Genomic DNA, 18,126 nt, shown 5'->3' on the forward strand with positions numbered 1-18,126 from the left:
CGAATTGTTATATTTCAAAGACGTAAAAAAGAATAATTATTATAAAGAACGAGATGATCAATTCTGGACCTTTTAAATTGTTTAGGATTAGATTTGAAACTTTTAGGCCATTTTTGTCCCTTTTCTGTATAGAGAATAAACTTTTATATTAATTGGGCTAATAAAGAGATTGTAGTGATACCAACAACATTGAGTGCTTTGCAAAAATGATACCAGAGAGAGGTGTAGAAAAGAATGCAAGTATATTCTGCATCTGCAATTACATATGTACACAATACATGAACTGTGATCTGTCAGTTCCTGACTTTCCTCAACAAATACAGGGGGGTGAAAAGAAAAAAAACCCCAACTATAGAATCTATACATCAAACATAACAGTGATACCAACTGCTACTCGATCTGTGTGGTAACTGGAAAAAAATAAAATAAAATTGCGTGAACTTTTATCATTCAACAGGTTGATACATTGCGAAAGGAACATGCATGACCAGAGGTAAACTATGTCACTTCTGCAAATCATCTTTTGCTTGGCCTTGAAGAGTAGTTCTTTCAACAAACCATCATAGAAGGTTGCTCCAATTGCTTATTGTTTTGGGACTTCTGCAGGTTTCAGACCTTTAAAGATCTTTACTAAACCTCCTCTTAGCCGCATGTCAATAATCATGTAAGATACACTAGTAGCTTGTCACATAAACGTTATGCGCGTGTATGATAACCTACAACCTAAGAAAAACAGCAAAATGTGGTTTAAACGCAAGTTGCAAACCATCGTGAGGACTACTATTAGTTTGATAATGTAAAACGACTAATGGACCAAACCTGTAAGGCTAGAAAAAACCATGGACATGGCATAAACTAGTACTACACCATCTAAGGCATTTTGTGAAACTCAAACCGATACACATTTCTTCTTAAAAGAAGAGAGTACAAGGAATTAAAGATCCAAACCTATTCCATGTCTAACAGAGATGCACAAGTAGAAACAACATAAAGTTAGACCTCTGTGAACAAACATTTTCTCTTAGATTCAAACCTTTCTGATGACAATATATAATAGATAAGTGAAAACATCTAAATTCAGAATCATATAGCTTGAATCTCATGTTTCTGAAACACCTCATTATTACCTTTTTCTTCTACATTGTTATAAAATACCAATCATCACACAGTGTCAGATCATCAATTCCTTTTCAGAGGCTTAGCTTCACAATGAGGTTTCCTTTTAAAAATTCCCAGAAATTGAATGATAAAAATCCCCAGAAATTGAATCAAGAGTTGCACCTTATCTGATCAACGATTTTTCCACTAAATGACTCATGTAGTTGGGCGCGTCATAGTAGATGACCCACGTCCCATGGGAATAACACCTTGAATGCCCTCATCTGTTTCTTCCACTTCTAATGAGGCTGCACAAAACAGTTCAATTTGTCAATGGCAAAATTTAGAATAAGAGTTGCCTAGAGCACACAAATACACCTGAGTTGAGAAACTTCCTACAGAAAAGGAGGAAAATGAATAATTTTACCAGAAACATCTTCTCCAGCCTGAGCCCCAGCAACACCAATACATGAGTACAGAGAGCTCTCATCTATCTTCAACTGCTCATAGGCAACATATACATCTTCAATGGTGGCAGATTCATACAACAAAGTGAGATCTTTGATGCAAGAGATGTCCTGATAACAAACAAAAAAAGATAGAAGAAGTTCAAGCTCAAAAAATAACATAGCTAAACAATAGAACTGCAAAACTTTTGGGTTTCCATGTGATGTCTCTTTGGTTATGGATAAAATAGTACATTGAGAACAATAAACTAAGAATAAAGGAATACCTTCCTAGGTACAGAAGGTGCTTGTAAATGAGATAACAATCCAAGCCAATAGGCATTTGACTTAATTTCGGCTTCGTGTCGCATAAGCAGCGTTCGTCTTGCCTATATAGAAAAGAATTGTGTAAACCACATGAATTTAGTTTAGACAATATGATGTCTAACTAACATCTAAATGATTTCTGTAGCCTGGAAGAAAAGAGTCTGAATAGATCAGACTCAAACACATTAGTTCAGATCCATTTTACTAATTAGTCAATCACATACCAGAATCTCGAAATTCTGGTATAAAACTTAGGAAATGACTCATGTAGTGGCTGAGACCTGAAACAGAATGATCTTTTGTTAACAATTATTCACGAGGAAAGAAACTAACCCGGTCCAATTCCCTCGGTACAATCCTGTTGCTATGCAAACCTCTTAGGACACTCTTGCAAGCATCAACAGCTTTGTGCACCTGTAAGCACATTGATCAGTCTTGAGAAAATAAATTCGAACACTTACATAGGCTAGTTCAAGTAGAAAAAAGATTGTACCTTTCCAGGAGTTGAAGTCACTGAGATGACATACCACCCAAGCTTCAACCGGTCAAAGAGGTTAAGTTCAAATGAAACATCATATGTCAATCCAAGAGAGTCCCTAACTGTTGTGAAAAGCCTGCACATTTGTTATACTGTAATATAAGCACAAAAGAAACAAGATTGCAACTGAGGTAGTAAGTTACAGCAACCCTCAAAATCCACGAACCAGAAATGTATTAGCTGCAAATGGTGACATGTAACAGACTAACAGGTACTTTTTGTGTCATCTGAATAGAGCTTTCAGTTTATTTGACAGCTCGGTACCACCATAGTGTCAGTAAAAGTACAGCTACCATCAAGTAACTATGCCTCAATCCCAAGTAGCGTTTACAAGAATCCCCTATATCTATTTTGCTCTATTTGCGCATGTTCACTTCAAGTACTTAAAAAGATTATCTCTTAAGATAAATAAGGAGCTCTCTAACTCTCACACTTACTTCTGAAAAAGGAAAAAAGAAAGTCTCACACTTACCCTACAGAGACCTACAAACTTTTAAACAAAACATGATTAACGCATAGTCCCAACTAGTTGGTATCGCCATATAGACCTTTTGCTTCAACTGTGTTTTGTTCTTCACTAGGTTAGCATGAATTCCGAGAGATTGCACGTCTTCTCATATAATTCAAAATCAAGAGAAGGAAAAAAATTAGAATGAGTAAACAAAATTAATTCATAATCTACCTGGAGTTTATGATCTCAGCCAACAGACCCATTGCAATGGCAAAAAACAGAGGATGATTACGGACTCGTCCTTGTAGGTTTGTGCCACTTTGTTCCAACTCATCTGGAAAGAAATTCACCCATTTGAAATATGTTGATGACTAACATATTATACCATTCATGCAGGCATTATTCATTTAACTCCGACATTCTTAGGAAGCTTTGCAGATTAAGACTGATGTATGAGAATTCAGTCTGAATTATGTCAATGCAGAACCTTGTATACATACATTAACTAGTTCATCTATAAGGACACATAGTAAACTAGGATTTGCAAGAACATCAATACTACAGCGGACTTCGAATGAATGTAGTGAAAAGAATGGCATGTATGGATAAAAAGATAAGTAGTCAAAGTCAAGCAACTAAACAAGTTAAGGAAAGGCAGTCACTCACTAGTTCCACAAATGGTTTCACATTACCAGAGAAAATAAGCACTTCAGAGTGGAGGGAAACAAGGTAATCACACCTTCTGTAGACAATAATTTTTATTCGTTACCCAAATAATACCTTGAGCTTCATCTCTTTCTCTTCCACATTTCAGACAACGGTGTTCTTGACTCATCTTTCTTTACTATCCACCTTTTTTTCATGATAATGGTAACAATACATTCATTCAAACTGTTTGGCAGGCTATATTTAAGCTAAGGGTCTACTGGAAAAGGCTTCTCTATCTCTATGAGGTAGGGTAAGGTCTGCGTGCACTCTACCCTCCCTCGACCCCCGCCCCCCCACTTGTGGGATTACATGGGTATGTTGTTGTTAACAGTATATTCATCAGCATGTGTGCTGGGAGCCAGATTTACAAAAGATTCAATGAGTAATATATATCTACTTACAAAGATTCCAACTCTAGTAAACTAAGACTCCTCTACCAAAAAATCTTTACACCAGAAATGCAATGACAAAATACAATCAGGCCTGATCTCCTGTATAGAATTTTGGCTTGCCCTAAAAACACCTGAATTTCTCTCTCCCCACTATCCACCAAATAGAAACTGGCATGACTACCCACCATTTTGCTATACTCCCTGCTGAATATTCTAGCAGCTCAACAGGTTAAGAGTGTTTCCTGGCATTACCCATTTCACCTTCCCCAATGTCAAAAACAACTGCCACAGTTGATCAGTCACTCTACAATGAAGGAACAAGTGACTATTGTTTTCCTGTGCGTCATTACAGAGAAGGCACCTGGAAACCAGATGCCAGTCCTTCTGTAAGTTCTCAGGAGTAAAACAAGCCTTGTTAGCTACCAGCCAGACAAAACATGATACTTTGCAAGGGGATGTGACCTTCCAAATTTGTTTCCCAGGCCAAATCTCTTGGTGATCACCCAAACTGCATAGCCATAAGTAGGCACATTTCACTGAAAAACTCAGTTTGTTCCCTCCTTACCAAGTAAGTGAAACAGCCCCAACGGTTCTACCTTTGAAAGCTTCAAAAGTATTGAGAAGCGCAGCTACTCTTCCTATCTCCAATCATTTAAAGCTCTCCTGAAGATTAGATTCCAACATTGTTGATTCCATAGCTCCATAATTGGTATGTCAGGTGTGTATAAAAAAGTTCAAAATGATCCTCTCGCTGCCGTAGACAATAATTTTTTTTAACCCAAATACTACCTGAGCTTCACCTTTTTTCTTTCACACTTCAGACAATGGTGTTCTCAACTCATATTTCTTTACTACCCACTTTTTTTTAATACTAAACATATAAAAAAGTTCAACGATATCCTCTTACTACAATTGTGAGATCATAGAGTTCATCTACCGACTACCATGCTTTAATAATTTTTTGAATTTCTTTCACAAACTGCAAGAGACTGAATGAGACAAACACACAAAACTGAATGAGGACTTCTAGTGTGCTTATGAATCCACAGAAGAAAGAAATGCAGAAAGTTAGAATGTCCATACTGACCATTTATCATGATGCTTTTATGAAACATCATTTTTCTCAACTCTAGACATGCTACAGACGAGATTAAAGAAATCTTTCTGCAACCATGGGGACATTATCAGGTTACATTTACTTGTCACAATTTTTTTTGGAATTAAGTTCAAAAATTTGACACTTGTTGCAACATTGAATCCAAGTATATGGTGAGAACACTCACGGTCATTTGGAGATGGACTGCCCACAGACTCAAAAAGATCGTTCCCCTCAAAAGTAAATCCCCAACGGTTTGGTGCAGGGCCGGCTATATAAGCACATGCTCTCTCATCTGTATCCTTTAAAAATACCTGGTAATAAATAACCAACGAACTACAGTTTAGAAAAAAAATGAAGGAACGAATTGGAATTATAAAAGCATGAAAAATCATTGGCCTACAATAGAATTGAGATCTTTAACATATACCACAAGAAACCACCACCAAGGGCCAAGATGATCATCCAAAGAAAGGCAGGAAAAAAATACATATAACGAGAAACAATCTTTTCTTACTTGTTGATGCTGCAAACCAAAGGGAGCAGTGCTAAACAAGATTGGGCTGTATTGCTGTGCTTTCTCAAAACCTTTTGTTGGTCTGACAGTTCCCAAATAGTCAAGAATGCATGACTCAATATCTTCCTCTGAGAAGTCTCCAACCATACTCACCTAACAAAGGACAATTACAATCAAATGAAGAGGAAACACAATCAACAAACACGGAGGTACTATGTTCAAATGAGCAGAACAATAAATTGACAAAAAAAACTTATCGAAATACTTTTGTAAATAAGACAAAGCTCACCTCCATGTTGTCACTGACAAATTGATCCATTACAGCTGCTCTTACACTTTCCAGAGTTAAGTTTTGCAATGAATGTGGAGTCGGCTCAACAAAACGCTCATCTCCATTTAGCATAGCTAGCATGAGCTTATGGGCAGTCGAGCGTTCTAAACTCTTGGGGATAGAGCGGTAATATGACATGTACAACTGTTTAGCTCGGTCAAATGCATCATCCAGCCAAACGCTATGCTGCATGCCACTCATATTTAACTTAAGTGAGAATATTTCTTAACAACACAATAGCAAGTTAGTGTTCTAACTTGTACAGATGATTAGCACAGTGACTACACACAACTTGACCAGCAAATCACAACTTTAAACATCTCATTGCAAAGTTTCAAGTTAGAAAGCAAAGCAGCTTTGATATAATAACCCAATAATTGCAATAAAACCTTGGCAATACTCAAAAGGAACCATAAATTGAACTGCCATTTTTCATCTAGGTAATGTCAAAAGGCGCCATTTTTATTTCCGGGAAATCCAGTGGGGGATGATAAGCAACATTGAGCACAACTGCAGAACTGTATCTAGTATTGACAATGATTGTATGAACTACTAAATATGTTGTCTTTGTTAAAATTACCTCAAGCACCATATGAAGTAACTGGAAAGCAGCACGCATTGCATTGTCTCGTAAAGTAAACCGGAACTCCATGCAGATAAATTCTTCTGTTGACTCCAGTGAGCAATTTATTAGGTGATTCACACAGAATAGCTCTACCTGAAGACACATCATAAAAGACAAAAGAGTTGACAGATGTCATTCCTGACAATGTCTATGCAGATTCAGCAAAGATTTAATTCCATGGCAACCACCAATACTTCCATTGCAGATGCAAATATGTGCAAATAATAAACAATCTATAGAACATGGAAAATTTTCATGAAAAGAAAAGGTTAGACTGGTTAGAAGAAAGTGAAAACCACACCAAATGAACAGGAAAAGTTGTCTTCAATAACACACCAAATCCAAAGAACATAATATGAGAAGCCCCAATTTGTTCGCAAGTTGTCAAGGACATGTAGAAGTATTGTGTGCAGTCTCATCTTTGATTACAGTATTGAATATTAACTAATTTAGGCAATCAGTTGAGTAAGTGCACAATTAAGACTAATGATACAACTTATAATTAGAAAAAAAAAAGATTTACAGTACAAGAACCAGCAAGAATTTGCCAGATCAAAGAGGAACTAACAGAGCTAATATCATCCTGATGCAGTATCATTATTCTATTTTATAAACTTCGATCAACACAAAGGACATACTAGAGACCTTCTGTTTCTCAAGCTATTTAAAGAGTAGACAAGATGTAGGCAATTTCATCAAGAATAATAGATCCTAACCTGTTCTCTTGAAAAGTTTCCAACACGGCCCCCTTCACTCAGAGTGCGAACACCCACAATCACGGATCCCTTTTCATCAGAACTTTCAGCTGCCCGTCCACCTCCAACAATAAGTCTCATCACCCCACAATTGGCTTCATTTTTTGTAATCTATCAAATTACAACTAAAAAATCAAAAACTAGAGAAACTAGCAAGCAAGAAAACAAGAACCTCTCATATTTTTTATTTTCCTTTTCATTTGTTTGCAAGATCTCATATGTTTCTTACAGTAAATCAATTCCTATTCGTTTGGGTACACCAAAAGAATGAGCTTATGAACCCAATTAGAGGAATCAAAATAATCCTATACACCGGGTAATGTTAAAATTTCAGAATTTTGAAGGTGATAACAAGACGAACAGTAGAATCTAAATATAACTTGAACATGGTACATGACCCTACCTTATAATTTACAGGAATACCATTTGAAAGACGTCTTTGAACGATCCCAGTTTCATTGTCATAGGATTTAGTGATATTTGAATTTGTCTCCACTGGAACAAAGGACGGGCACCTCTTCAACCTCAGTTCTTCAAGTTGTTTTGACGTGATCAATTCAGTTGGCACCTCAAGCTGAAAACATCAAAGAAAAAACAGTGAACAGTCATCTACGAGTTGTTGACAGAAAAACCTCTACCTTGCCTTTACAACTTGAAAAAGAGTTTTAGGTCAACAACAACATACCCAGTGTAATCCCACAGGTGGGACTAAGGGAGGGTACACAGACCTTACCCCTACCTCATGGAGGTAGAGATGCTTTAGGTCAGAAAAAGAAAACAAAATTCAGCAACAAAATACCCCGTGTAATCCCACAGTCCACAGGTTGGGTCTGGGGAGGGTAGAGTGTAAGCACACCTTACCCCTACCTCGCGGAGGTAGAGAGGTTTCAGATCGGAAAAAGAAAACAAAAATCCATACTAATTAGACTTTGTTAAGAGAATACATTTGAAATTAACTGCATCAGTTTGCACCCTGAACTATCAGCTAATATAGCCTATTGCTCCATAAACAAAATAAGAGCTGAAAGCAGTTAAAAGATGAGAGAACTTAGAAAATCCACCTCCGGCTCTGGCTCAATTGGTTCCTTCAGACCTGATTTGATAGCAGTTGTTATCTCCTCTGGAGATATTCTGAATTCATGTTCTCCTCCTTCTTCAACATGCACCTTTGTTGGAACACATGCAACAATTGCTGCAGGAAGGGGTGCTGATGGTTTTCCAAAATCAGAAATATATTCCAACACTTCAGCACCAGTGGCATTTACCTAAAATGCAGTTAGGTCATAGAACATATTGTTAAGAACTTCAAGCACCAAGAAGCAACAGTTTTGAATGCTCAAGACGTATAAAATATGGTTGGCACAATGGACTGAGTAGCATATTGGTCAGGGATTAAGAGATCATGTATGCACCAAAGGAGAAAATATATGTAGGTTCAGCAAGTAATAATAATTAACGCTTATTTATCATATAAACATCAAATAACTGTGATTGGATGCAACAAGTTGGACTGAAATAGAATTTCCAAGATAATATAATAACACAATGTGGAGAATAGAAGTCAACTGCAAGTGTAAAAGCACCAATTAGAATATCACCTCCTCCAAAGTGATAGTTCCGGCAACAGCAAGCAAGCTTTCATGCCCTTGACTTTGATCCATAACAGTATGGCCAAGTGCATCACTCTCCATGACAAAATCCAGATTATCCACGGATGAAACATTGTCGATCATAGCAGCTAACTGTTCACTATCTTTTAGCAAGGCATCTGTATAACGAGCTAACTCACCCTTTGTGACACCGAATTCTTTCAGCCTTCGGACCTTTACCATACATAGGAAAACATCATCAAAGTTGAAGAAAAACGATAGGTGGGAAGATGAGAAGAGCCTATATGATCAGCATAAAGAAAAATGAATATCCCCATCAGAACAAATGAAAAGAAAAGAGACATCAAGAAATCGCAAAGTACAGCCTTGATCCATTTTTGAAGAAAAGCACAGAAAAAGTTGCAAGGGGAAGATATAATTGTTGAAGTGTGCAACCATCTCATCTTAAAAGCTTAAGTTTCTAGAAAGAATAACTTTTTGTTTACTTGATTATATCTCCAAGACTCCAACACACTCTCATGTGCGGGCATAATACTATTTCATGAGTCAAGCAAATATAAATAAAAAAAAATAATACTAATGGGTAGCAGTGAGACCCAGGATCTCTGTTAAGCAAATATACGATGTTGAAGTGTGTAACCATTTCATTTGAATACTTAAGCTTTAGAGGGAGCATACTTGTATTTACTTGCTTATACCTCCAACAAAAACAAACATCATAATCAAGAAGAGTGCAATGGCGACAAGGAGGATAACAAACAAATTATCAAAAGAAAAAAAATAAAAGTAACTGCTGTACTGAAGCAAATAGCAGAACAAACCTCCTGCACAGCAACTTTGATTGCATTCTGCCAATTTTTAGGTTCCGCAGTCACTGTGAGAGTGGTCACAGTACACCCTTCCCTTCCAGAGTCACTATGATCCAGTTCAACTGAGGTGAAAGGAGGATTTGAACTCTGAAAAGTTCTTCAAAAATTAGCAAACAATAAAATTGCAAAAGTTGAATTTCAACGGTTACATTATACAGAAGAATCACCCCTTACCCACCCCCACCCTCACCCCACGCCCTCGAAAAAAAAATTAACTAGCACAATTCTCAGTTTGTATATAGGAAAGTCATCCTTGCAACTCTAGTATACTGAACACACATCTTCTCGGGAATTAAAATACCCTTTCATTTAACAAATAGTCCCATTCAGGAAACTAAGAATCACAGAAAATAAGTACATAGGATAAACATTCGAGGCGTGATTGAAAGCCCCTATTTTTAACATCATATGGTAAAATGCAAGGAGGTAATAGAATATAGAAAATGATAAAAAGAGGTAGACAAAAGTTACATAGATGCACCTTGTACCGAGTGTTGATACGGAAATGCAAAGCAGAAAGAAATATCCTCTTCATTAGCACATTCCTCAAATTACCATATGTCCGGACCTTGTTCACAGGAATCTAGGAAAAGAATAACAATAAGAGAAAAAGCAAATCAGAGAATGCAGATACAAGAAGGGAACTCATATAGGAAATTGAGAAAAAAAATGCTAGGGAGAACGAACATTATATAAACCCACAGGCACCACCATAAATGAAATGCAAATTGCATAATTTGATAATAACTATCTGAGAAGGATCGAACAACATCAGTTTCACATGGTCATTTCAGAGTGAGATCTTATCTTTCCTATTGTCAAAGAGGAGAATGGACATTGCGGGGATGGCTGGTGTATTCACTCCAAGGGTGAGAAGGTAACATTACTATGATCTTATAGACAAATAACAGCAAAAGTCAAATTTAAAAACCAAAAAACTTATTGCTACAGCTGGCACCAACCCTAACCCACCCCCTCACTGCAAAAAAACTTAAAAGATAAATAGGACAGGGTATTAGACTGTCTGATGGTTACATAAAATCACAATAGAAAACACCTGCAGAGCTTTACAGGTTGAAGTTACATCAGGGGAAAAAGAAACAATAATTTCCACACATAAGACTAGCAGTCTGATTTTCCTAATTGTTCTTTAAAATATTGCTGAATAAATGAAATTCTAGATTCTCTTTAGGAAAGAAAAGACTCCACCATAAAGGACCTAGAACACCCAAAAAAAAGGTCAAAAGTTGACTGCAAAAGTAAATTTCATCTTGACCTAGTAGGTTCCCTTCAGGTTGAACACTGAAAATAACATAACAAGAAATTCCCTACGCTGTACAACTTCAATTTGCTAACATGTTTAAGAAATAAAGACACAATCCACTAAAACATGAAGAAAACGAAGGACAAGAGAGTGCAAGAAATCTTGGGAAAGGGGAATCAAGAACCTTCAAATGACATTTTAAAATCTCAGAGCAACAGAGACATAGCACTTCTGACAGAGTTTCTTTGGCTAAATGTTACCTGATGCATACAATTATCTGTTCACGGCTTGACCAAAGTAGCTTTCTTTTATTTACCATTCAATGTATGGTCATGTCTAGTGTGATCAGTTAGGAGCTACAAATGGTTCCAGGAGAAATATTGTAGACTCTACTAACTAATAGCTACAAAGAAAGAGAAATATAACAATGACACTGAAAAAATCCAAATAGGAAATTATGCAACACGAGTTCAATACTAGGTCCAGTCATACCTTGCAAAACATATTAATTGAGAAATTTTGTAGTAACTCATGCTGAAATATCTGTGGCGTTTTAGCATCATCATTGTACCCAGGAAGAGACCAATTATGCTGAACCGGAGGCCGCACTGCATGCCTCTCCCTCCGCAATGCTTTGGACTGATCCAAGGAAACAGATGACCTGTCATGCGTGGAATTGCTTGAGAGTCCAACTGTCAGCTTGGGAACTAGAAAACTAGCCATTGCACCAAAAGCACTTGGACTTGGTGCTGAATTAGACTCATTATCCATTTCCGTTTGCCCAAAAACATCCTGCAGAGACTCCTCTGTAAGTACTGGATACAGTTGCAGGAAATTTCTACAAAATGACACAAACATTTCTGTGTGCAAAGAAACATACTTCAATATGGTAAATGGTCTGTGAAATATTATCTATATCTCCCACAATGTATAAGGTGGCATTTGCTGGAAAGTACCAACGTTCATGAAATTTTCTGATTTTATCAGCATCCCATTTCTTGATCTGCTCTTCCAGCCCAATTGGGAATCTTTTGCTCAGCTTGTTCTCGGAATGCAAGTGTTGTAACAACTGAGATGAACAAAGCATGAGAAGATAATAGTTTTTTTATTAGTATGAGAACTTCAAACTAATGAACTACATAAAAGCAAACAAAAAGATGATTATGATCATCTTGCTAATTACCTGGCAATCGACACGGTATTCTATAGTATTCATCATTTGTAGCTCTGACAGTATTGCACGTCTTTCTTTCTCAACTCGCGAAGCGAGAAACTTGGGATGGAAAGCAATCTATATTTTTCAAAAAAAAAAAAAAAAACTTAAAACGATCAACCATAAGCTTTTTCACTAAGTAAGACCAAGGGGAAAAGGCACATATGAGGGAAAGGATTTTATCAGATGGTACACAAGATTCTAGGAAAAGCGAGATTGCTGCAATCAAAGAAGCAAATGAAAAATAATTACTACTAATACCTCATTCAGAGCATCTAGGACCACTGGAAGACAATCGCCTTCTGAGCCCTGGAGGGAGAAATTTTGATCAATCAAACCACATGTGATGCAAACTAACTAAAAGCAACAAAAACAATATGTGGATAACATAGAAAATAATTGAGACCACACTGTGAGTTTTTATGAGTGAAAAAACAGTGAATGGAACAAGTTGTCTCCATACACTTTGCAAGTCTACCAAAAGAAGCATTGACCAGGTCACTCTAGTTGGTTATATTACAATATGCATTTGATATAATGCCTCAACACAAAAAGGCATTAACATTGTTGAGGTTTGTTTGTTTCTATTCCCTCAGTTTTCTTTCCTACTAATATCTTCTATTCATTTTATTTATTTATTTATTTGGGGGGTGGGCATCTTTTGAACTTTAGAAAGAATGAAGTTGAATGTTACAAAAAAGAAGAAACTGATTACAGGTGTGAGTACTGTATTTATGAGATCATCTACTTGATTATGAAATAAGTAAGCACAAATTTCAAAGGCATGATGACATGACAACTTGGCAAACCTTCGTGCTAGTGGGTGAATGGATGTGGAACACAGTATGATGAAAATCTGTGTAAGCATTTGATCGTGCCCCGGTTCCCAAAAGCTTCTCGCGTTTCTTACTTCCAAGAAAAGCAACATGTTCAATCATGTGAGCAATTCCTTGCTCATCATCTTCCTCATCGATTGATCCCACATGAACTTCCATGTGTGCTTCAAATCTGTACTTAACATGGATAGAGTAAACAATGGATAAGAAGAGATGAAGAATCACATGATTGCTTTTATAGCATGACAAAAATCAAATTTACTTATCAAAGAGGAAGAGGAGGGGGGGAACCAATTTTAATCCCTTAAAGGATAGTCTAGGGTCATACAACATTAGTTTTTTTCTGTATGGTAATTTGTTTCCATGGTGACTAGAACCCACAGCCTTAAGGTTGGAAGTTGGAGGTGCAATCCTCTCTTGTCTAGGGTTGTACAATATTTAAATTTTGTTTGGTCAATTCGTTTTCTGGACAGTTTTGATCAGCATCTCTCATATTAGCTTCCAGTGGCAGTTTCAAATTAATCAGTGGATGTATTTTAAAGATCACCCCTATTTCATATATTCTTATGGTGTAAGAAGGAATACAGTGTGATTGTACAGTCAGGATAATTTGACAGATGAGGGTAGATAAGGTTAGGTAAGATTAAAGGAAATATTGTAATAAAAGGCCACACAGACTGCATTATAGATTTCAATGCTAACTTGGTGTGCTGTTATAAAATACCTTAATTTATCAAAAAAGTGGAAGTTGAAGAAAATTATATTTGACTATGAGTTTCTCCCAGATTCAAAGAGAAGTAACATCCATAAACAACATTTATTCACAAGGGGGGAACACGAGATTTTTGGAATCGTTATAATATAATCAAAGTATATCGATCCTTTCAATATTAATAGGAACATACCTATTTGGAGGAACTTTATTAGGTAGAATGAGGTAGCGAAGTCCATTTTTGAGCTGCCCTCGGTACAATTTCGGGTGAGATGGAAGTTCAGAACTCAAAAACTGTTCAAACTCTGCTCTCTCTACTTCAGGATCAAGCATATCAAATCCTTGTTTCTCCAAGACACCCTCTGGCCATGTTGTACTTGCTGCATGAGGTTCATCTGGGCCAACAGTCGCCCGTGGAACCTGCAAATTTTTGGCTTGGAAATTATATTCTATGGCAGACCAAAACTAGGCAAATATAGTCTAACAATAAATTTAAGAAAATATAGTCGAACAATTTGAATTTAAGATACAAAGCTAATCAAAACTGCACCTTTTAGTTCTTAAACTAGTGATAAGAAGCAAAGAAATAACAAAATAGTACCGCAATATACATATAACATATCTAGATTAACAAGCCCAAAACATCTTGGCATGCAACATCCTTATAGGAGCACCAAACGAGTTTAACCAGAGCTAAGATAATACTTTCGCTCATTCTTCACATGGACATCTACAGATCAACCCTTGATTGAGCTAGACAGTGCTGCATCAACTGAGTGTGTTCCCTGTTTGCCGTCATCATCATGACAAGAGGAATTGGGAACATTTTCGGAGATAGGAATTTACTATTAAGAAACTATATACAGCGTCCTTGCACAATTCGACTTCTTTACTGTAAACCATTTCAAATTCCAACCAATAATGTCAATGCTAAAAAGCCAGGTCAATGAGACAAGCTCAACAGGTATTTTACCTAATTAAAGCATGTCCTTAATTAATAAACCCTAAAAATATTTGATTGAGCATTTAATCATCAATAAACACAATAGCAGATTTATCAAGAGTTTAAACCATCCTATAACAACTTAAAGGCCACCATGAATACTGCTGAAGGATAACTCTTACAGAGATGTTGGCACAAGGCTGCTTTGACAGATGAAAGCTAGACTTGTCAAGAAAGACCCCATTTTTTGGTCTTTTGGAAAGAGTTTGTCTGGTTTGAGGATAGAGAAAGCACGAAACAGGTTGCCTCCGATATAATATATTGGCTCTGTTTAATTGTTCCACATTCTGATGAAGACATCTTCCCTGCACATTCTGCAACTTAACAAAAAGGTAAAAGATTAACAAAGACAATGTCACTGACAGAAGGATGCATTCTTCAATCAAGAAAAGAGACAAAATTAACCAGAAACCATTAAAAAGAAAAATATACATTCGTTTCCCTCAATTTAAAACTATTTTGGCTTGTCTTCGAGTCTGAAACCATCATATACATTTTCATCATCTAGTAGTCTCTTATCAGTTATCACAGAGTAAGTTGTACAGGCAGAATAAGTGGACCAAACTACTGCAAGACTATGAAGACGCCAAAATGGTTTCAAAAGCCTTATCCTAGCACATATATCTCCAGCTGCGACAGTTTTTTAACTTTTCTCTTCCTGATGGGGAAAAATAGGTTTTAAAAGAGGCGTAAACTTGTGATGCCTCATAAAGAATTGGGAAATCATAATAATTCTCCAGCTATGATAAATGACGCACTAAATGTTATATCCATCTAAGCACTTTTTTGTTATTTTGAAAGTTAAGTATCACAAAAATATGGAGATCACTATACACACACTGTTAAGGGAAATCAGAACTATCAACCTCGTAATGATTACAGACAACCTTGAATAACATTTAATTGAAGTCAAGGTAGGAAATGTCTAATGTCTAAGGTTGTGGTGTAGTGGCCAAGGTCCAATGATGTACCAGGAAAACCATGACATCTCGCGTTCAAATCCCAGCAGAGACCAAAAACAAAAAAAACTAGGTGATTTCATCCCATCTACCTAAGTCCTAGAGAGTAGAGTTACTCGGTACTTCTGACAATGGAAGTAGCACATGGTAGTGGAATAGTCGAGGTGCTCCCAAATTGCACGCACACCACCATCATAAGAAGAAAAAAGTAAACAGTCAATCGAGTTTTAGACCTCAAAACTCCAATAAGTACACATAAACACATTCCAAACAATATAATGTTACAAGTCAACCAGCTATTGCAGATTCTTGACCATTAATTTTTTCTTTTTGATGACTTAAAAATTCATTTGGATCCATCTGCGCAGCCAATATCCTTCTACACTTGAATGGGTCTGACCCTCTAACCTTTTCCACTTAAACACTAGACTTAGTTTGCTTCAATGGAAATATACGAAAAAATCAAAGGGATTCAATATATATATATAAGTAGTACATACGACCCTGGGATACATGTGGTTCTGCCACTGGTACGAAAAACGAAGGGATTCAATATATATATGTATATATATATACGACCCTAGGATACATGTGGTTCTGCCACTGGTTCGCTTGGGCAGGGCTAGAACTTGTTCCTCAAATTGAGTTAACCCCGGGGGCAATTTATCCAATACAAGAAACCAACTATTGCTGATTCTTGACACGTTGAAGCAATAGAAGTCATTGAGAACAAATAAAACCCGAAAAAGAACAAGAAAACTAGTCAAATGAGAGCAAGAAAACCCGGAAAAGATCAAGAAGACTACCATACCTTATGCTGAATGAAATAAGCTCGATTCTGAGGATGCCTACGAGAACGCAACTTAATACTCTTCTTCCGGTGAACCCAATTGGATTGAGATGCTACCAAGGAAGAGGGCGGTTCGCTGTATAGACTCTTGACATGAATTGGAGCTAGAACCGGCTTGGTATTGAATACAACAGATGTTGCTTGCATATTTTCTTCCCAATTCTTGAGAAATTAGGGTTTATGGGAAAGAGAAGAGCGATGAAAAATGTAAGTCGCTGTAGAGAGTTCCTCAACTGAGCGAAAAAGAGGGGTTGTTAAAGATGAGCCTTTCGTTTTAACGGTAAGTTTGGAGGGTATGGTTCAGGAGGTGGAGTCTGTGTGTTAATTGTTAAGTGGTGGCTCAGATTTTTTTTCTACTTACTTTTTTTGGTTTAATATTGTGGAGAAAAAGATCAACATTTTGTTTGATATGGTACAAAAAAAATTGATATTATTGTGATATATTTTAATATATTTCTATATATAATAAGCCACAATGCAACTATCATTGTAACTATCTTGTTAGCTTTCAACCAAAAGCTAACAAGATTTTTAGTTACATATTTATTATTTAGTTAATAAATATGTCATTTCTATATATATTTTTCTATTACTATATATAATAAGTGGGAATATCTACTACTTAGCACATGACAAGTGTTACATGAGCTTAAATAGTGTTGTACATTCTTCTTTTATGGTTGTACCTTTAAAATTTATATTATTGGACAATTTAACGTCATTAATCACAATAATTAATAAGTTAAAACATTTTTTAAAAAAATATGAAAATTTGGATGACTCTCCAAATTTTATTTGTGTCACATAAATTGAGACAACAAAAATAACATATATTGGGTCCATTTTAATTTATTTGTCTTTTTTTTTATATTTAAAAATTGCGTATAAATACTATAAATCATGATAATTGACAACATCAAATATGTTTTGAAAAAAATACAAAAATTCCATTGATTCTTCAAGTGAATCTATCGTAAAAATACTATAAATCATGATAATTGACAACATAAAATATTTCAAAAATAAATAAATATAAAAAAATTCGATTGATTCTTGAAATTAATCTATCGTTACAAATTATGTATAAAATATAATAAATCGTGATAATTGACAACTTAAAATATTTTATTAAAAAAACACAAAAAAAATAAAATTGACTGATTCTTAAAATTAATCTATCAATGTCACATAAAATAAGACAAAAGTAGTAATATGGATTATTTTTACTATATATAATAAGTGGGAATATCTACTACTTAACACATGACAAGTGTTACATGTGCTTAGATAGTGTTGTACATTCTTCTTTTATGGTTGTACCTTTAAAATTTATATTATTGGACAATTTAACACCATTAATCACAATAATTAATAACTTAAAAACATTTTTTTTTTTAAAATAAAATTTGGATGACTCTCCAAATTTTATTTGTGTCACATAAATTGAGACAACAAAAATAACATATATTGGGTCCATTTTAATTTATTTGTCTTTTTTTTTTTATATTTAAAAATTGCGTATAAAT

General features: G+C 35.7%; 1 protein-coding gene across 1 annotated transcript; it reads right to left on the reverse strand.

Annotated features, from left to right (window-relative positions):
• Nucleotides 1–225: 225 nt before the first annotated feature.
• Nucleotides 226–16,865, reverse strand: LOC125832719 (stromal processing peptidase, chloroplastic). The gene is made up of 25 exons (XM_049511936.1): nucleotides 16,562–16,865; nucleotides 14,914–15,111; nucleotides 13,982–14,208; nucleotides 13,050–13,248; nucleotides 12,502–12,549; nucleotides 12,211–12,318; nucleotides 11,908–12,096; nucleotides 11,520–11,819; nucleotides 10,245–10,346; nucleotides 9,716–9,850; nucleotides 8,883–9,107; nucleotides 8,346–8,549; nucleotides 7,688–7,858; nucleotides 7,246–7,395; nucleotides 6,485–6,622; nucleotides 5,863–6,090; nucleotides 5,574–5,726; nucleotides 5,244–5,370; nucleotides 3,092–3,194; nucleotides 2,365–2,485; nucleotides 2,205–2,285; nucleotides 1,832–1,933; nucleotides 1,526–1,676; nucleotides 1,282–1,406; nucleotides 226–723 (listed from the first exon to the last, which is right to left on the reverse strand). The coding sequence occupies exons 1-24, from the start codon at nucleotides 16,745–16,747 to the stop codon at nucleotides 1,315–1,317; spliced, it is 3,738 nt and encodes a 1,245-aa protein (XP_049367893.1). The 5' UTR covers nucleotides 16,748–16,865; the 3' UTR covers nucleotides 226–723; nucleotides 1,282–1,314.
• Between the last annotated feature and the right edge of the window lie 1,261 nt (nucleotides 16,866–18,126).

The sequence above is a fragment of the Solanum verrucosum genome, unplaced genomic scaffold, assembly GCF_900185275.1.
Source record: "Solanum verrucosum unplaced genomic scaffold, falcon-dt-bn FXZP01000009.1, whole genome shotgun sequence".
In the NCBI taxonomy this organism is placed as follows: domain Eukaryota; kingdom Viridiplantae; phylum Streptophyta; class Magnoliopsida; order Solanales; family Solanaceae; genus Solanum; species Solanum verrucosum.

What these genes read in the sequence shown, in the direction of transcription:
- LOC125832719 (XM_049511936.1), bottom strand. Translation starts at nt 16,747, where the DNA reads ATGCAAGCAACATCTGTTGTATTCAATACCAAGCCGGTTCTAGCTCCA. An exon ending in TTGTCAGTGACAACATGGAG is followed by an intron (nt 5,727 to 5,862) that starts GTGAGCTTTGTC and finishes GTCCTTTGTTAG; the next exon opens with GTGAGTATGGTTGGAGACTT. An exon ending in TGACTTCAACTCCTGGAAAG is followed by an intron (nt 2,286 to 2,364) that starts GTACAATCTTTT and finishes ATGTGCTTACAG; the next exon opens with GTGCACAAAGCTGTTGATGC.